The following is a 23550-nucleotide window of genomic DNA, read 5'->3' on the forward strand; positions in this document are numbered from 1 at the left end:
ATTGTCCTTGTGTACTGTGGGTTACGTTTGTTCGTTTGCAGCCCCGGTACTGAAGTGTTTCTGAATTCCTCCCCTGCAGCAAGTTGTTTGTGACTTTTCCATTGCGTCTCCATCAAGAGAGGTGACTCAACTCTATAGCCCATAGCAGGGAGCCCCGCAGGTGCAGCGGCGCCTGCAGATCTCAGCGCAGGGCTCTCGGCCCGAGCACCGCGGGCAGGAAACAACCTTGCCAAAGAGCCGGCGGACGAAGCTGGGGGAGGCTTGCCCAGGGCGCCGCGGGTTGGCAGAAGGGAGCGGGCCGGGCAGGCGCTCTTCAGAACCGCGCGCCGGGAGTGCCTGGACCGCAGGCACGAGCTGCGGGGAGCAGTGTGAGGGGTGGGAGCGGCAGCGGGGAATACCGGCGCCGGCGGGACTCGAACCCGAGTTGCCGCGGAGACTCGCCGTTAGCCGTGGTCGGCGGAGATTCCCCCTGCCTCACGGGTGCTTACCACAGTGTTAGTCAATGAACTGAAGGAAAGGCAGCAGAAACTCTTATTCACCGGGTGTCGGGAGTCTCGGTTTCAGGCTGGCTGATGCAGTCTGGGTGCACGCTGGAGGGTAGGGGTTTCCCCTTTGGGGGAGGGATGGTACGTTTTCGGTGAAAGTGCTCCCCGCTCATCTCCGCTCCTCTGATTTGAGTGAGGCTGCATCGGGGCCCTTGGACCTCTTATTCCCTGGCTGGGTGAGGGGTCAGAGGACAGGGGTTGGCATGTGGGGGGGGTCCACTCCCGAGTGAGCCGCTGGCTGTGGGTCAGCCTCAGTCAGCAACAACATAACATCATCACTTTATTAACCCTTTACAATTTCTTGCATTAGGAATTGTTTTTTCACAGACCCCAGCTTGCTCTCCATGAGACACACAGACAGGGAGAGAGAAGCTGGGGGTCAGAGCGCAGGGTCAGCCATTTATACGGCGCCCCTGGAGCAGTTGGGGTTAAGGGCCTTGCTCAGGAGCCCAACACAGTAGGATTCCTCTGCCGGCTGCGGGATTTGAACTGGCAACCTTCCAGCCACAGGCACAGATCCTGAGCCACAGAGCCACCGCTCCGCCCTGAGAAATGAGAACAATGAGCACTGCAGACACAGAGCGAGCACAAGTGGCTGACCAACACCAGCTGATGGCCTACAGCCGGGTTGAGCTGATGACCCAGATACCGCAATAGGAGCTCATGCAGGGATGACGACTATCTTCTGGAAAAATGCTTGATCGTAGTCGTCACTCCTCCTGAAAGGCTCACGGATTTACGATCTCCTTGCTTTCTGGGCTATGGCCCTGCGATGGCAAGTGATGACCCACCTGCATTGGTAATGAATAAGACTGAAAATTTTATTTCTGCAAACAAAAAGCTTTAGTTTTACACACATTTATTTTTTTTCTAAAACAATATAGATGTGAGAAAAATGCATCAAACATAGAAGACGACAAAATAAACGAGTTTATAAACACCTGTAATAAAGCTGCGCAAGAAGGGAGACAGCACTTCTGTCCATGTTACATACACAGAACCAACAGGGTTAAAAAAACATAAAAGTGCACAGCTTGAGAAACGCATACAATTTTTCCTCATTCAAAAAAAAAATCCAAGGTATAAAAAAACACAATTGTGAGAAATACACTCTTAGGTTTTCAACATGCATGTAGTTCTTGAGAACTGCACTTTGCAAATGAGGGCAAAGTGCACATACATATTCTGAACAGCCCAGTGCCGCTTACTGTGATACTGGGCCAGTCCAACCACAGCTCCAGCCTCCAGCCCCCTGTCACTCTATAAACTGAATAAAAAGTGTTTATTCTCACACTGCTTACATGTGGCTGAGATGAGCACAAACGTCTTCCAACTTAGAATCCAATGTCTTTGGGGTAACTCTAAATACCTGCTTCACGAATAAAATGTACACCAAAATGCCGCCTTCAGATTAAGAGGCTATAACAGACCACCGATCTACCGAGTGTTTCCTCCCAGACATGATGTCCGGACTGTTTCTTGATCACTCAAAACGGTCAAGATTCACATTCAGCAACAGACTGAGCGGAGGAATTCAGAAACTTGCACTCCTTGGATTAAAAAGAAAAAACGTCTTGTCACAGACCTGTTTATTTATTGCAAAGAATGTGCTGCAGCATTCTATCTGCCAGACAAGAAGGAACTCCTGTGCCACCTGAGTCCACATGGGGTCTCCAGACACCTGCAACCTTTTATGGTATGATAAACCACAAATTCATTCATCACAGCTGCCAACAAGCAGAAGGCAGCTGAAACAAAGAACCGGCACAGATTTCAGTAAACTCAATATTTAAAGATTTTTGTCAAAAGTCCCAGCTGACAGTAGTTTATCACGGTAACGGCACACAACAACTGTGAACATGCAGCATAGGAGCCGAGCTGAATTTTTTAAAGTACAAAAACACAATGAAACTTTCCATCAGACACACAGAAATGGCTTTGTTGCACACACCATGTGCGTCTTAACTAGCAAGACCCATTTTACAGAGTTGACATATGTATGAAGTTGACGGATATTTCAATCACAGCACAACTAGCTGTGTGACAGCAGGTTTAATAACAGACTGCATTTGGTTACACTATTACAGAATACAAGCAGCTCAGGCTTCCCAGAACTGCACAAAGCAAACATCGCATTTACACAGAGTCCTGGTTTCTTAAAACCACCACTTCCTATCCAGTGGGTCTCATCCTATTTTCAACATTAGGTCTAGCTATTTTCAATACCAAAACATTACAGACTGCTACCTACAATGTTAATGTAGGGACTGTTTCAATGTTTAGGATTTGTATATGACATTTACTATGTCCATTCTATACAATTAATGCAACTCAGTAAATGGTCGCAGTTTTTTAGCCTATATAATTGTGGCACAATGCATAATCACCATCTATTGCAGAAAAGTGTCGAATGAGATTAATGCTTCCAAGACAGTGACCCCCTAAACCTGTAAATATGGGTACAGTGCTTCCATATGATTCTAGAAAGATCATGCATGCTGACATTAAAAAATGAACAGGTGCCGATGACAACCCCTGCTCAGAGCAAAGTGGGCTTGGCCAGCTCCATAATTCATTTAATCCCATACTATGGGAGTCGATGAAGAGCACATGCCCGTTTAAAACGTCGGGCTGGGGACCCATTTGTACAGCAGGACAGAGGAGCGACTGGACCCACAGGCCTCTAACTTGGGAGCCCTGAGCTCTTAATATTACTCCATACTACCGCAGACTTACATACATGCACAGAACAGCTTGCTGCATGAGGTGCTCTGCTAGGCACTGCACACTACATAAGGCCAAGATGCCCAATACTGCAATGCTTGCACCCACATGCTTTTTCTGCGTGGTATTGTGCCATAGAGCGACAATGTTAATAACTTAACAAAATGTTAATACGGCTTACTTGGATAGGCCAAGGCAGTGTACAGGCCATAGAGCAAAATGTACAAGTGCAGCGTGGGTCTCGCACTCAAGCCCTGCAGAGCTGCGCTGTCTCACAGTTTAACTCCCTACGAGATTAATCGGTCTGACAGCGCGATTCACGGTTTTAAAACAACCTGATCACTTCTCTCCCCCCCCCCCCCGAGAGTGGCAATGTGTCAATGCCCCTGTACAAGGTGTAAAAATATCCCGTCTCATTAAACCACCGAAAAGATCAAAGAAATAAAAAAGAAAAGAGATTTCACGGGCAAAGACGGCCTTTCACTTCCTCTACAGCTGCAGGAGAAAAGAGCATGCTTACGCAAAGCAGTCTGGAACTTTGTAACCGGCACATCTTTTGAAATGCCAGACATGTTTTTCTTAGAAGTAAATCAGGTGAGAAACAATTGCATTGGCAATCTACACAGCATGCCCAGTGCAAGAGTACAGGGCGCAACGCTTGGTTGTTCCTTTACTTCCTCAACTCTCTGAATTCCAAAATAGAGATTTAGCACTCCAGGGCTACACAATGTTGCAGTATCATAGGGAAAGCATTTCCTACAATCACAGCTTCTATTAAGCCCTGCTCATGTGTTTGAAAAGACAAACACAATACTGTACTATTCATATAGTAAGAAAATCAGGAGACGCTGCCTTCTCTTTAAACAAACAACGAAATGCAACTATGGTGACACCTAGTGTCTGAACTTGTGTGCACCACAAAGTCTTTTCTGCCTCTCTCATCTAAGCTGTAGACAAACAGTATCACAGCCTGTTATGTTATTAATAAAAAGATAACATTACAAGCTGTGACAAAAAAGATACTTGAATTTAGGATTAAAATGTAACTAGAACACATGGGTTTTAATAAAAAAGACAGGAAAAAATGGAAAAATATCAACACTGGATAATACAAACATCAGGAAAACAGCAAAGACTCTCAAAGTCCCCCCGGAAATTACACTTCAGTCCAATAAAAATATTTTGAACAAAATTTCCTGGGCTTTCGTTCCACTCCCACAGAAGGGAATATTTCTCTCAAGGGCTGTCAGAACACGCCTAGGCCTCGCCTCTCCACAACATATCGGAGTTCTGCTGTTTTGAGCAAGACACTCAATTCTTACATGTTCTTTCTCTATTCTTCCATATGCCTGGTTCTCCAATAGAACATAAGGAATACGAAATATGTTTTAAAAAACAAAAAAGTGAATTTTTAGACTAGTGCAAGAGATAAAACAGTAAAACAGAGACAAGACTGGGTTTTACCACGCTAGGCTCACACGCCCCTGTGTACAGAAGATAAGCTTCACTCTCTCCGAAACCAACAGTAAATGTGCTTGTGGAACAGATGGTAAAGGAAATGCTGGTGGCCTCCAGGTCTGGCCGCTGCTATCTCAGAGCTCTGCACGCCCGTCCAGAACAGCTGGCAATCGCTCCTACCAGCAGCTTCAAGCACACAGTGCGCCGTACCTGGAGAGAGAAAGGGAAACAGCGGCAGGTCAGCAGCACGTGGAGCCCAACACGCGCCACCCAGCCTGCAGCCGGCAGAGGGAGCAACGTTTTACACTCTGGGGCGTCTGTAAAACACACACTGCCGACCGACCAACGTTTTACACTCTGGGGCGTCTGTAAAACACACACTGCCGACCGACCAACGGTAGCCGGGCTTGGAGTCCTCGCCGGCGGGCCGCACGATCCAGAGTGACCCCTCTGAAAGGCTGCCCACCAGGGCCGCCAGCAGTGCAGGGATCAACCCCGACAAGTGCGCCCACCTCTCTTCGTCCATGTTCTCCTCTTCCTCGTAGCTGCCCTCCTCCAGCTCCAGGTCCAGGTCGTTGCCCAGGCCCGAGTCCCGCGGGGCCATGAAGACGCTGGACACAGGAGAAGAGGGAGGTCAGCCACAGGCCAGTGCTGCCTGACCTCAGGACCTTCCAGTCCACCCCTTTGCAGAACACTGTCACACCTCGCCCCTCGGTTCTTTAACCGATAACTAGAGAGGTGTAGGAGAGACCCCTGTGTCCTCTCCCACCCCAGCAAGCAGGGGCGTAACGGGGAACCACACCCAGAAACGACTGTTGGCCAGAGTTAATTATTTCACTCGCTTGTTTGCGTTGGCTATTTTATACTCCAGAGACATGAGGGTCTTTTCTTGCACTGCACATAAAGAGCAGACTACTGCTTCTCCACCCACCACACCCTGTCCACCCCTGTGGCCAGTGACTAGAGGGGATACCACAGATAAACAATACAGGGAGCTGGACTAAAAGGAGCACTCTTCCAGCCTTCTAGACTGCTGTCCTCAAGGACAGATAAACATCGGCGCAGCTCAGCACCCATCACACAGAGATTCAACTAATAAGTAACAGATTTCTAGAAGGACCAAGGCTGGGCATGCCAGCTGAACATTACTGGAATATAACTACCATAGATGCAGGAGCAACCTCCTCCTGTCCAAGCGACACCCACACACACAGTACAGCAACTGCTCCTCACCTGACTGAGCGGCAGGTGAAGAAGACGATCCTCTTCAGCCTCTTGTTGTAGAAGAAGTAGTTGAAGGACCACAGGTTGCCCTCCTCTCCATACGGGTCAGAGTCCAGGTCTGGGTTATAGCTGCAGAGTCACCAAGCGATTTGCGGACATGTTTGAAAAACTACTGAGCGTATAAGTATCGAGAAAAACATCTCTGTGTCTGATGCGTCTTAACGAAACCGGGGAGCACAGCAAACACATGGCAAACGCTTTAGCACTGCTGCCCAGCACGCAGTAAACAGTTAACTGGGAAACAATTACAACAGGGAGCAAAAGAACACAGACAAGGGGAGCACAGAACATCTCAGCAGACTAGCGCAGATCCATGGAAGCTCTTCAAATGGGACAGAAGATTTTTTGGCGTCTGGATGAGACGCTGTTCTGCTGAGACCACAGCTGACGATGCCAAAGCCTGGTGCCCCTAATCTGTGTCATTCATCTCCCCCATAAGATTATCTGATCAACACTTTAATTATCAGCTACCGTACCTTGCAAGTGTGCCGAAAAATTATTTTGAAAGACATAGCTAAATGAGGGTAATAATGTGAAATATTTATTGATCTTGGGAAAAAAGGAAGGCACCCCACACACACGCACACAGCGCCATCTACAGGGGAAGAGGTTTCATCAGGAGGGGCGCACCTGTAGATGTCGCACTCAGAGAGGCAGATCTCGTCGTCGATAGCCTGCCACAGCTGAGGCTGCAGGCGGCTGAACTCCCCTCCGGCCACGGACGACAAGCTGCTGTTCACAGCGTTCACCACCTGGGAGACAGAAGGCAGAGCTACTGCGTGTGCCGCACGTCCAACCTGCTCGCACACACGTACGCACGCACGCACGCACACGCACGCACCAGGTCCATGCCTTCCACACACCGCCAGTTCACAGCCCGTTTAAAAGGCATGTCCGATTAAAAAAAAAGAGATTTCAACTCCCGCTTACTCGCGCGAAAAGAGAAAACTAAAACGATTTATAATTCCTGATTCATCCACGGGGCGACAGGGAGCGCTACAGGAGGTCATTCTTGCCGTCTGCCATAGGACTGTACAACGCATCCACCTTACGTCTTGGCAGAGGCAACATCGACAGTGACCTGTTTCTGGACTAAACGCATCTACACATCTACTGCTACATCTGTTCTCTTTCTTTTTCTTTTTCCCCGTTTACAACCACTTTTGTGCAATATATGCCAGGGACCTATGCAATACATTTATATCTATATTTACATCTATATTTATATTCATATGTGTGATACGATTTTCTGTGTACTGTTCTGTTCTAGTTTGCTCTTGTGTGTCCGGACTGTGAGTAACTCTTGTATTGTATTGTATGTATTGTACTATTATTATATAATTCGTTACACTGTGGCTGTGTTGTGTGTGTTAAGCTGCTGTTGCACTGCAATTTCCCTCACGGGATCAATAAAGTATCTATCTATCTATTACGGACGCGTTAACACAGACTGAGGCCCAGCTGCCCGCGAAGGCGGCGGCGCCCTCACCCAGGTGACGCTGGGCTCCCGGCTGAAGTCGTGGCTCTTTGCGCGGCTGAAGTCGTAGTCGGGGCGGAAGGAGGCGTTGAGCGTGGCGATCAGGTAGAAGAGCGTCTTCCGGCTGCACTTGTCCGACAGGGGGCCCTCGCCCTCGTCTCCGCTCTGACTGTGGCTCAGCCTGACGGGGAGGAACGGACAACAACGACGACAACGGAGCGGTCAGTGTCCGCTCCTGCCCGCCTCACGCTCCCCCAAGCGGTTCGCTCCTCCCAGCTCTCCCCCGGATCTCCGAGAAGAAGGAGTACACACAGTGATTTCTGCTACTCTACCAGACACTCAAGTAGGGACCTGCGTCAGCATGCGTAGGCTGCAAAGGAACAAGTAAAGGTTTACTGGGGTGCTGTCTGTGTGGAGTTTGCATGTTCCCCTCGCCTCCCCTGTGGTTGCCTCCCACAGTCCAAAGACACACTGGCAGGCTAACTGGCTTCTGGGAAGACTGGCCCGGGTGTGAGTGGGTGTGTGTCAATAGGTGCCCTCCGATGGGCTGGTGTCCCATCCAGGGATGTACCCTGCCTTGCGCCCGATGCTTGCTGGGATAGGCCCCTGCTCCCCCATGTTACCAGTCCTGGACACAGCAGTTAGAAAATGGATGGACTGAGCTCAGGTGAAGTTCTTCGCTCAAGGGCACCACAGCGATTCCCCACCTCTCAGTTACGAGTCCGGAACCCTGAGCCCTGCTGCCCCCACCGGTGTCTTACTTGTTGGGGCTGACTCCTGAGGTCTGTGGGGGGGAGAGGGCCTCGAGCACGTGGGGCAGACCCTCCTGGCAGAACTGCTTGAACATCTGCTTGTCTTCCCCGGCCATTTTGCATGAGTAGCTCTCGATCCTGTGGAACAACAAGGGAGCAGCAGAGGAGATGTTGACACTTCCCCATCTCAGTGGTTTTGAACTCAACACTACCCAGTAACCCCAGGGGGGGAAAAAAAAAAACCCTGCCGGTTTATTCTCTAAAACCTCCAATCCAGCTGCGAACTTCAAACCAATCCAACTATTTTTTTTTTTATTTGAACAACGTTCTCTCCCATACTGCTCAAATCCGAAGTCCTAAGAAAGTTGCATCACTCAGAACTGAGAGCACTGTGAACATCCCAGAAGAGTTTCCCATGCAGAGATTCTGGGTTTTCCTTACTTCACAAGTCAGAGCATAGGGGGACACACCCAGTCCTCCAGGACCAGAGTCCAACAGGTTTCCTTAAATCATTAACAGCGTTAAAACTGGTCTAGCGAAGCAAGCGATTAGATTAAGAGGTGAAATGAAACCCCACAGCGCTGGAGCTGTTCACTGAAGAAGGGGCTGCACTATTGCTGACCGCATCAGGAGCACTCAGACTCGTTAGTGATCCCCGTTACACAGTGCAACCAGTTATTTAATTAACTGCATAAGCGCAGTACCTTTAACTTGGCTCCGAGGTGCTTTAGAAGGAACTGTACCTCTAATGAAAAGTTTAAAGTGAGCAACTGCACAAGACCTGAGGGAACATGCTCTATACAGGCCTGTCTGACTAAGATAAACCGGGTCAATTGTTCAATTAGAGGAAACTAGAGCAGACACCTGCTGCAGTTTCTCCATCTCTGATAGAGAATAGGCTAGCAGACAGCGAGCCCAACTGGAAGTGACCCACCAGCAGGGGGCATTATGGACAAGGGGCTTCGCTCCAGCCCGCCTTCATGAGATAATCAGAGCCTTCATTGATTTAAAGAAGTTGCTTCATTGGAATATTTGCATTTTGTTTCTTGTCCAACGTTTGGGATTTTATTTCACTTACAAAACACAACAGTTAAAGCCCCAACACGGTGTCAGAGTCGGGAACAAACAGATCACATTCATTCTTATTGTTAAAAAAAGTCAATGCAGGGTCTGATGATGTCACTGAGGGTGTGTGGGTCACCAGGACCGGGATTGGGAACCACTGGGCTAGGATGAGTAAATAAGGAGTCTGACACCCATCACAGACAGATTCCTGGTGCACAGCAGGAGGCCTTTGAGCAAAAGCACTCTCTCCCCTCTCTCCGTCCTCACAACCGAGCTCTTGATTAATTAGCTGCACTAATTAGGTGCTGGGCTGCACGGGGCTTTTACCCACTTAACCAAGGCTCCAGAAATTAAAGACCCAGGAGAGGGTGAACGAATTCACGATGCATAGGAGCCTGACCCGGTTCAGGTTGTACAAACCACAGCTCACAGGGCTGGTCTCTAGGGCTGCGAGATGACAGATGCACACAGGCAGGGAGCTGCGGGGAGCACAGACCTAAGAAAAAACCGCGATGCTTTTCTTTTTCCTGCTGCGATAGGAGCACTGGAGCCAAGAACAGGCCAAACTGCTCTGCAGTGGGACTTAACTGTTTCCCTCAAGTATGGTAGACTCCAGCCCTCGGGCGACTTTTCCGTTACTTGCCAGACAACTTTATCTTAGATTGTAGACGGATTACCGATTAACTCGGGAGAAGCGATAACTTCAACCGAGTTATAAGAGTGCATGAATGCAGTGCTAGTAAAAACACTTAAAAAAACAAACATGTAGTGTTTGTTTTTTTTTTTGCTGGCGTCCTAAACACAGGGCTACGGCAATAAATATCGCTCAGTTTGTAACAGCCTGCTACCTCAACCCGTCACAGGCTATCAAGAAGGTTCAAGAGCTCAGCTGAAGATCGAGAAGAGGTAAAGGTCTTCCCGTCACCCACGCAAAAAAAAAACTCGCCGTCCCTGCGTGTCGCGTATCGGAGAGGTTTGCGACTGTAAAACTCACCGTCCGATGATCTGACAGTCCCCAGTCTCTATCGTGAGCTGAGTGTTCATAGCTTCGAAGCTCGAGTTTTCCAGGAGTTTCATCTTATCGTCAATTCGGCAAAAGCAATGTTTACATCTAAAGAAGTACCGCAGTTCAGATCTTTTAAAACAAGAATTAGTTCATTCGCATCGTCTCCTAACCTGTGCTCGACCAATCATGTTCATTTTTTTAAGCGCCTTGGGGGGGAAAAAAATACAAAGTGTGCATCCAAATTTTATCTTGCGTTGTTATTGTTTTAACCTAACCCTCTTCGATGTTTCGGTCTCCTCAACTCTCGACGACACGAAACGCAGCGCTGCAACTTCTGGGCCTACCCCGTCCCCTAAAGCCGCCTGCTCAAGTTAAAGCTCGCACCGAGTTCGAAAGCGCTCTCGCCGGGTCGGCTCCCGCTCAGCAGCCGCTCTCAATTCAAAAGCAAAAAATGTATGTAAGGCTAGCAGCCTGCGGTAAAGAAACAAAAGAGACAAAATACCAGTTTACGGACGCGGAAACGATCTCTGTCGAAGGCTTAAGACACTTCTGTGTCTAATAAAAATGTCTTCCTTTTTACTGTGAAATTTCCAATACCTGCCATTGAATAAACTGAAATTTAACGCAAAATTACACATCCCAGCTTTTTGAACGGGATTCAAAGGGAAATCCCAGGCTTACGAAAGCCCTCGCTGCAACCACTGACTTGCTGCGAAAAACCTTCTGATTTTATTTTTAATGTCTTTCACCGTTTAGACAGTCCGACCTAATCTGACGTACTTCCAAACAACCTCTCGCTGTTCGGATAATTTCCTTTTTTCTTCGCTTAAACTACCCGCAGTCCTGTCGTCCACCTCCGGGTGTCGCTTCTGGGTAATGTCTAAATCTGTCAAATTAAATTCTAAACATTTCTGTATTCATGAAAAGTGGGTGTCCGCTAAATAACTTCTCAGTTTATACAGAATATAAATAGTTCTGAATATTATCTTAACATCGTAATTGGCTGGACGTGATCCAGTGTTGGTTTACTCGCCCAACTTAATGTAGTGAGTGAATTGCAACTCTGAATTACACGTATTAAAAGTACAGCTCATTCTATGAAGTAAAAAAATATTATTTGGGGGGTTGCTGTTTAGGTTTAGGCTCTATATGATTATTGGATAAGTCCAGGTCCATTCTCAAGGACACCAGTCATCACAGTTGCAAACTGTTTTCTCTCCTACCGTCCGGTAATCGGTATCCAAGCATTCGGTCAAAGACTAACGGATTACGGAACAGCTTCTACCTACAGGCAATAAGGCAGCTAAATAGCCAAGCTGCAGCTCCTTCAACAAATCACCCGTAATGGCTACACGGACGTACATTTTTCACTGTATTCGGCATACTGCACTACCTGGACATAATGTATTGCATACACCCTGGACGACACATCGCAGCTCTATTTATGTTGAGCTCTGTCTTGGGTTTATTTAATTCAATTTTCATTGCACGATGAGCTCGCAGAAAAGACATTTCATTGCCTGGAACTACTGCTGTACGCTGTATTGTTGTGCCTTTGATAAATCAGCTTTGATTGATTGATTGATTGAAGGGAACTGGTTTTAGGGACGAAAACTGTATATAGGACTCTTCAGCGCTGCAGATAACTGGATCTGATAATCGCACCTCAGCCGACCTTTGCTCGGGTGCCTCGAGTTCACTGTGTCCGTGTTTCTTGTGTCACCCCACACGCGATGGTGGAGAGACGTAGTCACCACAGTGGGTGCTTTTTAAGTGGTGCCTCAAAACCTGTACCATCTTTTGAACCTACTTGGTTATCAGATTTTTAATTTAATTTTATTGTGATGTTTTTAATGCCCTGGGTAGCTTTGAGAACATTGCTTTTAAAGGAACTAGGTAAAATAAAGTTGATTAAATATTTAGGCCATGCACGTTTTTCACAAGGGTTACGCTCAGCTAGGAAAACGGCGGTGTGCTTTTTGCCTGAGTGTTGTGCAGTCCTAAAGCTTCTCTTTAATTCATCTGGTGCAGTTTTTCACGTGTCCAATATATCTGTTGTGCGTGGGGCTGCCGGTGCAGAATGGCCGCTGTGTGTCTCCCAGGTGGTATATTTTTATATAGCGCCTTTCACAACAAGGTTGCACCAAGGCGCTTTACAAAGCAAGTGACCTTATGTGTTGCGAACACAGAACAGAAAAGACCAGAAACCAAAAACTCCTCAGTAAGGAGAAAAAAACTGGCTGCCCAATATTCTACAGTTAAAAAAAGGGAATAAATGAATTAGGGACAGTCTAGCACGGAGTCCGAACTTTCTGCTATTTTTAAACGGTTTTCCTTCTTAAAGCTCTGGCTTCACAAAGATCAGTCCTTTGCGAAGGAGGGACTTGTTCCGAATACTATCGCCCCGTACACGAGTGCGAGAAGGAGAAAGGTTACTTCGGACAGATCGGCGGTCAATATTGCAAGACAGCTGTGCAGCGATCCTCTTGTATATCGTGGTAAAAACAATAGTTTGCGACGAGATGTTTCTGTAGTTTACCAGAGCTCGGTTCCATGTCCAAGATGAGCATTGTGGCACTATTGCGCTCATAATGTTCCAGGGATTTATGCGACGTAAGTTCCTGGATCTTAAATCGCTGTTGCAAAAGCCCTCGTTCGAATTCGCTTCCTAATACATCACTAGACGACTGTTCTAACGTTATTCAGGCAGTGGGATAGCGCTGCATGGACGTGGGAGAAACCTTGCTTGCTGTGTGCGGAGCTGCTCCGCTTGAGATCTTCCCCTGTAGGTACACGAGGGTTCCTTTAAATCAGAAACTTCCTGGTGCAGAAGCTCGTTTCACTTTTCATTTCAGAATACAGACGGTGCTCCGGGTGGTCGGACAGACTCCTTTATGAAGGTGCAGGACAGCGGAGGTACAAGTTTCCAGACTGACGTTTGCGCTATGATTTAAGAAGGAGGGAAAGAAAGTAAACTGAACTTGTGTCTTAAACAATACCGTTTGTTAACTCGGGGAAATGTCGTGACTCTGGTGGTTGTTTACTGGGTAACGCAGGAAAAAAAGACTCCCGGAAAAAAAAAACGCTAGGTAGTTCCCGTGCTGTTTTAGCGGGTGATTTCGACAAAGTAGGATTAAAAAATAAATGTCAATAATGTGTCATTCCTCCACCGAAACCTTGCGGAAGCGCCTGGCAGCTGATGAAGAATTTGGTCATTTGCTTTTCGAAACTGTGGTTTCGAAATGATTCCTTCATCTCTCTTCTTGCTGAATGGGAGTTTTATTATTGATAATTATTTCCTTATTGATATTGTATATTTGCCTCTACTGTGCTATGGGGGGGACAGGTAACAGTGCGCTTAATAATCTCTCCAACCGCTGAGTTCTAAACCTCCAGTTTGCAGGAACTGCCCAAAATAGCCGTTTCTCACAACTTGTTTCATTTCCTCCGGTTGTTGGTTAAGTCACGACCACAGTAACGGAGGACAATCCGTTCTTGGCTAAATAAATGCAACCCTCTCGCTTTGGGGAGAAGTACAGTGTTGCGTTATTGTGCGATATTGTATATCACGCCCAAGTGTTCCGCGTGCCTCTCCGCGTCGGCACGGGCCGGGTCAGAGGTAAGCCTCGAGACGGCGCGTCTCTGTGCAGAGTCTCCGGCTGCACTGCGAGACCCTCCGAATATATATCGCTTTGGATTTTCCTTTGTTGTTTTACAAACGGGTGTTCCCCCTGTGAAGTTAAAGGTTTACACGAGCCCTGGGTTGCTCACAGATGCTGTGCATTGAAATGAGTGTTATTTACTTTTCAACTTTAATTCTTGAGGTGTGTTGATGTTTTATTTAGAGTAACTCGCGATGGATGATAAATTATTGACGCCTAGATGACGCGTGACATGCACATGCTTGTTAATTATGTAACACTTTTATTTATCATGACACTATTTTTAGGTATTGCCCTTTAAAGTGTAAGTTGCTGCGCGGTTATGTTTTTAAAATTGAGGAAATTTCAGACTTCCAGACGTGACTTTGTGTTGTTTTCTTAATTTGGACTTTTTCGGTTTAGAGGAGCTGTTAATTGAAAACAATGGCCACTCCTGCTGCTTTCAGTCCCGAGACCCTGCAAGAAGGTAAGCGTGTTCTGTGCTCAGCTTGCCGTCACCCTTCTGTCCCACCGGATGTCCAGTAACGGTGGCGTATGATTGGCTGAACGCCGCCGGGATACAAGGCTGTGATTGGTCCCCAAGGGGAGGGGGGGGGGGGGGAATCTCCCTGTGAGAGGAAGTGATGTCAGTGAGAGACGCGTTGCTCCTCCAGTCCCTGCTCACCCTCCTCTCAATCGCTTGCACGACTTCAGGGGGAGGTGTGAGTCCACAAGTCTGCTCCCCCCACCCCGAGAGAATAGAGGATTGTTTGTGGAGAGGCTGAGGCTAATAAAACAAGTAGCTTGACCCCCATGAGCAGGTGTTCAGTAAGAATAAAAAAGGCGTTTTTAAAAATGCCTTTCTGCCACAGCCCCTGCTCTCCTCTTCCTGCAGCGGAGGAGCTGGCCGCCAGCCTGGGCACAGCCGTCGGCCTCGGGGACCGGGAGGGGGCGTGTCGCTGCGTGGAGCAGCTGGCGGACCTGCGGGTCCCCCTGAGCGTCAGGGTCACCCCGGACGTGTACCCTAAGGAAGAAATCAGGTGAGTCCGCACAGGCGGGGAGGTGGGGTAGCCGTGAACCCCCAAGTTCACAGGCTCCCCTTGCCAGGGGGGAATCAGATGGAGTGACAGGCCAGTGGGTCCAGCATCAAGAACAGGAGACACGTTTCGCACAAAGAGTGGCGGGTGTCCGGAACAAGTTGCCAGGCCTGTTCCCTGGGAACCTTTAACTCTCCAACACCCACAGTCTGTAGTCCTGTTGAGGGGGCAATCCGGATTGTTAAAGGTGTTAATCCTTACAAGGCAGTTGAAAGAGCAGACCCTCACGACTACACAACTGTGCCAGTCCTCAAGAAACATCGCCTGCTTGAGGCGCCTGTGTTTAGATTGCATCGCCGACATTGCTGCCGGAGTTTTCCAGAAGGAATGATCTCAGAAGTCAGGTTGTATACAGATTGTTAATCCATTTACACTACATTCCCATGTCAACCACCTGTTAGGAATGACTGAACGTTCCTGTGCACCATGTTGGGTATATGCTGTACAGTGGAGCATGCAGAGACGGTGGATTTCTTTAGGAGTGAGCGTGCTGTTGGCTCACTGCAGTGCCCATGCCTGATGAGTCAGCAGCAGGAGATGTGGAGACATTATTTCCTCTTTTCCCCCGTGTAGTGTCAGCTGACTGATATCATGGAAGTATCTGTCGCGTGCTTGTTGCCATCTGACTGTGCCTCTGTCCCGTAGACTAAAGGTGGGAGTGGAAGATGCCCAGGCGGACGCCTCCATTCCTGTGGCCATCGTGGTGACCTCTGACATGACCATCACTGAGCTGAAAGACAAGGTATGACATGAGCCCTGCTGACCCCCTGCTCCTCTCATCGCCTTCCTGGATGAGCTCAGTCAGGCAAAGAAAGGGAAGAAGATTCAGACATCTTGTGTTTGGGGGTGGTGTGGTGCTGCAGTGCTGGGGCCCTGGGTCCAGTTCCGGACCCGGGGTGCTGTCTGTGTGGAGTTTGCACGTTTCCTCCCACAGCCCACAGACACGCTGGCAGGTTGATTGGCTTCTGGGAAGATGGGCCCTGGTGTGAGTGTGTGTGCCTGGAGATGGGCCAGCGTCCCACACATGATGTATCCAATGGATGGATATTTTACAGATGAGGCTGTTTAAATGCTCAGAACGGTGGACCTGATCCATATTTTGATTATTGCCCTTAAAGCATGTCTGTGGTTACAAGGTTATAGTGTCACTTGAGGGGTTAAAGTTGTGTGAGCTCAGGCTGCGCCTCGCCTTGCCTCTTGATCATCGGAGCTGTGGAGGGGTGACTCTCTATGCCCCCGCCCCGCAGGTGAACCGAGACTACGGCTTCCACCCCTCCCTGCAGACCTGGGTGATCGGGAAGCGCCTGGCCCAGGGTCCCGAGACGCTCTTCAGCCTCGGCGTGAGGAAAGACGGAGACGCCGCCTTCCTGTACATCCGATCGGCCCAGCAGGCTCAGCTCACCCGGGAGCAGGAGCAGTACGACCAGGAGCAGCAGCGCCTGGGCGGTGAGCGACCCCGACCCCCTGACCTCTGACCTCTGACCTCTCCAGAACAGCAGAACACCCCACGGTTACTTCACAAACACTAAAGGATTCTTTGAGCTACAACTACTTCAATACACACTGGCAGAACGATGTAGAGAATCTGTTTCACCCACGGGTTTCACTATGACATTGTAGGATGTCAGACACTAATGTTTTAAAAACTGGGGAAGCTTTAGAGAAAGATTGGCCTTATTTTTGCTCCTCTTTGAATGAGAAGTCGTTCGTTATTGAGGGTTATTTTGTTCTCCTGGCATTGCTTCTGTTCTTGCAGAGATTATCAGTGCTGTGGGCTATGTGCTTGAACCCAGAGGCACGACGGGAATAAAGCAGGCCAAGAAGCAGGAGGATATGCACAGGGGAGCCACAGGACCCCCACCTCCACTGCTCCCCAAACGTGCTGCCTTGCCGGCCCCACCCATGCTACCCCCAAAGCCAAAGGTAGGGCTTACCTGCACCATGTTGAATTAAAGCGAATCAAAGATGCTGGAGCAGGGGCAGTGGCAGGGGCAGTAGATGCTGGAGCAGGGGCAGTAGATGCTGGAGCAGGGGCAGTGGCAGGGGCAGTAGATGCTGGAGCAGGAGCAGGGGCAGTGGCAGGGGCAGAAGATGCTGGAGCAGGGGCAGTGGCAGGGGCAGTAGATGCTGGAGCAGGGGCAGTAGATGCTGGAGCAGGGGCAGTGGCAGGGGCAGTAGATGCTGGAGCAGGGGCAGTGGCAGGGGCAGTAGATGCTGGAGCAGGGGCAGTGGCAGGGGCAGTAGATGCTGGAGCAGGGGCAGTGGCAGTAGATGCTGGAGCAGGGGCAGTGGCAGGGGCAGCAGCAGCAGTCCCTGCAGTGCTATTGCCAGCAGTAATGTTAGCAGCCAGGATTGTGTTGAATGGAGTCCCTGTGAGCGCCTGTGTGCTTGTGTGCAGCCGGGCTGGGAGTGCCCACAGTGCACGTTCGTCAACAAGCCCACTCGGCCCGGGTGCGAGATGTGCAGCGCAGACAGGCCGGCGGGTTACCAGGTGCCAGCTGTCTACCAGCCGGACGAGGACGAGGCCCGCAGGCTGCAGCAGGAGGAGGCAGCCTGCCAGCTGTACCAGCAGGTAGGAGCCCGCCTGGCCACTCCTCCACTCCTTCGACACCGGGCCTGAGACAGTGAGAGGGGCTACAGAGGAGAGGCGCCGTTCGGCTCAGCTCCGGCCCGTCTGGGAGCCGGTAGCAAACCGAGTCGAGGATCAGATCCTGCTGTTGCTTGAAGGAAGCCAAGGTATTGCTTTTAACAACGTTCCAGACTCCCACAGTCCTTTGTGTACAGAAGTGCCTTCTGTCCGGTTTAAAATGCAGTTTCACCCAGGTCCCCCTTGTGTCCTCTGGTTCGTGTTTCTCTGTCAGCACCTTTGAGGATTCTGAGTCCTGGTTTCAAGTCCCCTTGTAGTCTTCTGTGTTCAAGACCATACGGGTTTGGTTCTTTTGCCCTGGCAGTGTAGGACATTCCTTTAATTCCGTCAGATTAGCAGTGAATGGCTGTGTAGATGACGCTATACCTGCACTTACTGCTGAGCTGCACCGAACTGAGGGCTGCAGTGATCCCCCTCGAAGCCCTCTGTGTTCACACAGGGCTGGCAAGAATCAGCAGGAGGAGAAGCTGTTTGCACTGTGCCATTTCAATAGTCATGAGCTACTGGAAGCAAGACGGCTGTCCCAATGTTAATGGCCAGAGAAACAGAGCTGCGATCTGAGAACATAATCCGTTTGAAGAAAAATAGCTACAGTTCACCTGTAGAACTGTTTTGTTAAGTAATCCAGAGAATTTAAGGATTCTTACAGAAGTGATGAGTGAGGGAGCCCCTGGGCCCTGCTGCAAGAGCCAGGGTGTCAGCAGTTGATTCTTGCCAGATAGCTGCTGTGGCACTGCCCTACCTGCCTCTCTCTCTTTCTGGCAGGCCCTGGAGGAGGAGCGCACCAGGAACTTCGAGGAGCTCCTGCAGACGGACCAGCACAGCCTGGTGCCTAACAGGCTGCAGATTGACTGCCCCATCTGCTATGTCCTCATAGAGCCAGGAGAGGGCGCCACGCTGCGCGAGTGCCTGCACAGCTTCTGCAAGTATGAGAACGTTTCATTTCATCGGGTCAGAAATAAAGTTATACCTTAAAAGGTGGTACGTACTTACAGAAACAACAAGGGATAGACTTGTCGATGGTATTGATGTTTCCATCCATTCATTTTCTAACCACTTCATCCAGTGTATAGTTGTGGGGGAGCCGGAGCCTGAGATCAGAGCAGGGGGGTGCACTGGACGGGACACCAGGGCATTGCAGGACACGCACACACAGACACGCACCCGGGCCTGTCTTCCCAGGAGCTAATTAACCCACCAGCACGTATTACCCGTGTAAATGTGGGGAGCACATACTGTACAAACTCTACGCAGGTAGCAGCCCAGGATTGAACCCAGGGCCTCAGTGTTGCGAAACAGCCGTACCGACCACTGCGACACCCATTGATGTTTCCAGTGTATATGTTAAGCACACTTAAAGCAGAATTTTTACATGTATGTGCAGTTCATTGTCACACACACAACAAAAAGCATTCTGTTCTCTGTATTAGAATAATTGTCCCTTATGGAAACCATTACATACAATGGCAATCCTGCCTGTCTGAAACTCCGGAAGGTAATTATTGACATGCTTTTCTGCTTATAAGGAAACTCTTCAAATTGAAGCATGCACAAAAGGTCCAATCTGTCTGTCCTTCCCCCCCCCGTCATGAGAACTTGCTTGTCTCCCTCCCAAACAGGGATTGTCTGAAGGGGACGATAGTCAACAGCACGGACGCGGAGGTGGCCTGTCCTTACTCGGACAATGACTTTGCCTGTAACGGCAAACTGCAGGACCGGGAGATCCGATCTGTAAGTCCTCTGATCTGGAAGTAACCCTACTGCCCGGAGCGGGGGACCTTCATTTTAGCCCCCCGGCCACCCAACTGTCCTGTAGAATAGCTACATCTGCACAAATACAGAACAGTAACCATGGTGTCCTTCGTTTATATAGTGCCTTTCATCCCACAGATCTCACGGCCTGTCATTTCATCGCTATTCAAGATTTGTGTCCTCGTATTTTTCTTAACGTGTAATTATAATTTCCTAGTTTCTTCTCATGCACAACCCGTGCAGAGGACCTTCTGTGCTCTTGAGATCTTGAGATTGTGAAACCGCCCGGTTTTCTGCTCAGTTCTGACAGCAGGAACGCCAGCCTCCCAGATCGGCCCCTCGCTCCGCAGGTCATGGTGGTGTTCAGCCCTCTGCTGCTCCTCTCCCGGCAGGAGCGTTCAGCCCTCCTCCTCCTCTGCTCCTCTCCCTGGGGGAGCGTTCAGCCCTCCTCCTCCTCTGCTCCTCTCCCTGGGGGAGCGTTCAGCGCTCCTCCTCCTCTGCTCCTCTCCCTGGGGGAGCGTTCAGCGCTCCTCCTCCTCTGCTCCTCTCCCTGGGGGAGCGTTCAGCGCTCCGCCCTGACGTCTCTGCTCTTCTCCCTCCCCCCCGGCCCAGCTGCTGTCGGCGGAGGAGTACCAGAGGTTCCTGGAGCTGAGGCTGAGCATCGCCGAGACCTGCAGCGAGAACAGTTACCACTGCAAGACCCTCGACTGCCCCGGCTGGTGCATCTTCGAGGACGAGGTCAACGAGTTCCTCTGCCAGCTGTGCGGGAAGACCAACTGCCTGCTCTGCAAGGTCTCCGCCCCCTCCCCCCACCCCCCACCTCGCGGGCTGCACAGGCGTATTGATGAGGCCGACCCCTTTCAAGCGCAGGGGTTCGAGCAGGGAGCCAGCAACACGGGAACGATCCAAAGCTCAGTCCAGAAGGGAGACGCTCAGCGTTTCGGCCATGGAGCCATATTTACCCAGTGCTGTGTTTAAATGAAGACTGAATAGATGCTCGATTGATGGTCAGTTTGCTGTGAGACCAGAGTGGCAATAGGGGATCCAGAGGTATTTACAGTACGTCGGGTTAAGGCTCAGTTGTTCACAGTTGGGAAGAGCTCAGCGCTGGACTGAAGCTTTTGTTTTGCACAGTCCTCCAACAGGCCTCGGTGGGCATGCGCTTTCAGCTCAGACCGCGTGAATCCGAATCCCGCGTTCCTGCAGACGTTTCGCTCGTACCCGACGGGTCCCGCTGGCGCGATGCGGAGGGTTGGGTCCGTACGCGGAGGGCCTCTCAAAACCGCAGGGCTTTTCTGCTTTGTCTCCGCCCGCCAGGCCATCCACGAGGGGATGAACTGTAGGGAGTACCAGGACGACCTCCGCGTCCGGGCCCAGAACGACGTCGCCGCCAGGCAGACCAGCGAGATGCTCAAGGTCAGGACCCGGCGGCGTTAACCCCTCGCTTTCCGCATTCCGGAAGAGCCTCTCCCCCCCCCCTCTCAGTGCATGTCAATCCAAGATGTACCTCCTTCATTTCACTGTCCTATATGTACCATTACTAGATTTGGACAAATCTGTGTCTTATATTGCTGCATATTTAACAAGATTCCGTCAGATTCGCGGAGAATCCGGGTTTAGACGCACTATAGCCGTTTCCCCCCAAGCTGCCCCACCCTGAGGCTGTCCATGTTGAGCTGGGGTCGCTGGGCTGGGCTGGGCTGGTCTGGGCCCGGGGGCTGACGGGGCTGTGCCTTGCAGGCGATGGTGGAGAGCGGCGAGGCCATGCACTGCCCCCGCTGCCAGGTCATCGTGCAGAAGAAGGACGGGTGCGACTGGATCTGCTGCCTGATGTGCAAGACGGAGATCTGCTGGGTGACCAGGGGGCCGCGCTGGGGGCCGCAGGCAAGACGCCTTTCCTGTTTGTTTGTTTTTTTTACTCGCTGTATTACCAGAATTACCCAACTCCTTGGCGCACTTCTCCAAGACATGACGACGGTTTTTAAGCTGCCCTGAGACTGTGATGGATCCTCACAAGTTGGTATCTAAAAGCCAGTGGTGATACAGTAATACAACTCAGCTGCTTCACTTATCCAGGGAGAACTCCAGGGGCCATGAGGTGAACTGAGCATCAGTAACTGCTGCTGCAGGGTCACTTACAGCAGGACCCCAGTCCTCTCTCACATTATTATTGCTTTATTATAGACGGACTCCCATCGTTGTCCAACTCCTGAACACATTTAACACACTTTGCAGTGGTCTCTCTCTTAAACACCTAGCCTCACCCAGGACAAAGGGGTTAAGACATAAACATACGCCATAAAGTTCAGGAAGGGAGCTGCGTCAGCATGTGTAGGCTGCAAAGGAACAGGTAGAGGTTTATTCCCTGCTGAAAAGAGAAGAGAGAGACAACGTTCTTTTCCGTTCAGCAGGGAATAAACCTTTGCATGTTTCCCATTCACCATAGAGAATGAATTTATGTCCGATAATCCTCCACTGCACAGAGGATGTTTTGAATCCCTTCACACAACTACACAGTGTTCCAACAGTGCTCTGGTTTTGACTGCAGGGTCAGGGGGACACGTCAGGTGGCTGCAGATGCAGAGTGAACGGGGTACCTTGTCACCCCAACTGCCAGAACTGCCATTAAGATGCCCCCCCCAAGTCCTTCGCCGGAGCAGAGAGAGGAGAGCCTGGCCAGAGCGCCCACCGCCGTTCACAGCACCATCATCTGGACCTAGGAGACGATGAGCGGGGGGGGAACATGCAGGAGGGGCCCTTGTCCACTTCTCCAGGACCGAGAACCCCCCCAATCCAGATCCCTGTGACCCCGGTATCGGCAGCCCTCCTAACGGCGCCTCCGCGGGGATAACGAACTACCCGGAGCTGGAAACGGGAAGAAATGTCCCATGAAAACCGAAATTTAAACCGAAAGCGGTAGGATCAGGGATTAAAAAAAAAAAAAAAGTCCTCGGGAGGCGAATCACGAATCGGGAGTCCAGTTCGGCCCCAATCCAATTGTCGATATCCGACTCGGATTCCCCCAGGAACGGGGCCGACGCTCTGAGGGCCGAGCCCTGTACCCCATGTTCACTACAGCATCTTCTTTCCCCACCCCCCTTAGTACCGAGCATCCCTGACGGGGATCGACTCCCGGAGCACCAAGGGGGAATTCCCGAATCCGGAATCCGGTCTCGTGGGTGTGAGTTCGCCCGTTCACCCTGGAACAGCTGTGCTCAAACATCTGCTGGGCATCCGGACCCTTTTTTTCCCCACCCAGACATGTATTTCAGAACAGGAAAAAAAACACTATTATACTCCCCCCTTATCTGCTCTCTCTTAGGAAGGTTTATCCTGTCTGGCGGCTTTGCTTGTCCTGAGGCTCCATGTGGTTAAAACCAATACTTTCCTATACTTTCTGTATAGGAAGCAAAAGCTGATTTTCTTAAAAGGGGAGAAGGGGTCAAAGTACAAAGCATTATCTTTGAATCGCCACAGACAACCTGTTTTTGAAACCTTACCGTTCCAAAAACGGCCCGAGTTGTCATAAGTTATTTTAAATTCTGATTGCTCATTGATCACTTCAGTCTCTCAGCATTCTGTTGTTACAGTGTTTGTGCAGGGAGTTTTGTTTCTCAAAAAATTTAAGGTGGCATTTGTTTCCAGGAAAAAATACTTTGCTAAAATGGATTTTTTGAGCCCCATCAATTGCCTGTACTCCCAGGACAGTCATCCTAGAAAGACTCCATGTGTCCTGGGATGGGATTCTCAATTACTTGCCTTGTAGAAAACATAGCAGTATCCCAAAGCACGCCTACTGACATGTTTACAATACCCAGTTAACACGTTACAATTTGTACATATGATTTTTCTGTTGCATGATTTTTCAGAATGCTCCATTTTAATAACAACCATACACCTGGCTTTTTGAGCTACTGGATGGAAGTGAGAGCTGCAGGATGTTTACTCTTTTAAAAAAATAAATTCCAATGAAGCTCCAGCTGAAAAGTGTTGTATTTTCAACCAGCGTGGGGTTGTTCCCTTTACAAAGTGCAACTGGAGCATCAGAAAGGTTCTCTCTCTGTGCATCTCACACACACACACACTTGCATAGCTAATATGA

The 23550-nt window shown here is 49.9% G+C and overlaps 2 protein-coding genes across 10 annotated transcripts; one reads left to right on the forward strand and one right to left on the reverse strand.

Moving 5' to 3' along the window:
• Positions 1-1387: 1387 nt before the first annotated feature.
• On the reverse strand, positions 1388-11140 carry maf1a (MAF1 homolog, negative regulator of RNA polymerase III a). Its single transcript, XM_088607562.1, has 7 exons — positions 10300-11140; positions 8250-8378; positions 7501-7669; positions 6642-6763; positions 5961-6080; positions 5240-5338; positions 1388-4937 (listed from the first exon to the last, which is right to left on the reverse strand). The coding sequence occupies exons 1-7, from the start codon at positions 10380-10382 to the stop codon at positions 4916-4918; spliced, it is 744 nt and encodes a 247-aa protein (XP_088463688.1). The 5' UTR covers positions 10383-11140; the 3' UTR covers positions 1388-4915.
• Positions 9741-23427, forward strand: rbck1 (RanBP-type and C3HC4-type zinc finger containing 1). 9 transcript variants are annotated; one of them, XM_088607552.1, is made up of 14 exons: positions 9741-10211; positions 13167-13281; positions 14376-14439; positions 14848-14992; positions 15695-15791; positions 16297-16495; positions 16806-16972; positions 17448-17621; positions 18462-18622; positions 19316-19427; positions 20061-20240; positions 20766-20864; positions 21189-21332; positions 21997-23427. In XM_088607552.1, the coding sequence occupies exons 3-14, from the start codon at positions 14397-14399 to the stop codon at positions 22075-22077; spliced, it is 1602 nt and encodes a 533-aa protein (XP_088463678.1). In that variant the 5' UTR covers positions 9741-10211; positions 13167-13281; positions 14376-14396; the 3' UTR covers positions 22078-23427. The 9 variants fall into 9 exon arrangements, with proteins under 9 accessions (XP_088463678.1, XP_088463677.1, XP_088463681.1 ...); XM_088607551.1 differs by having other exon boundaries at positions 13167-13226; positions 14360-14439; XM_088607550.1 differs by having other exon boundaries at positions 9742-10211; positions 13167-13227.
• Positions 23428-23550: the final 123 nt, after the last annotated feature.

Source organism: Lepisosteus platostomus, chromosome 15 (assembly GCF_059453375.1).
Source record: "Lepisosteus platostomus isolate fLepPlt1 chromosome 15, fLepPlt1.hap1, whole genome shotgun sequence".
NCBI classification, from domain to species: domain Eukaryota; kingdom Metazoa; phylum Chordata; class Actinopteri; order Semionotiformes; family Lepisosteidae; genus Lepisosteus; species Lepisosteus platostomus.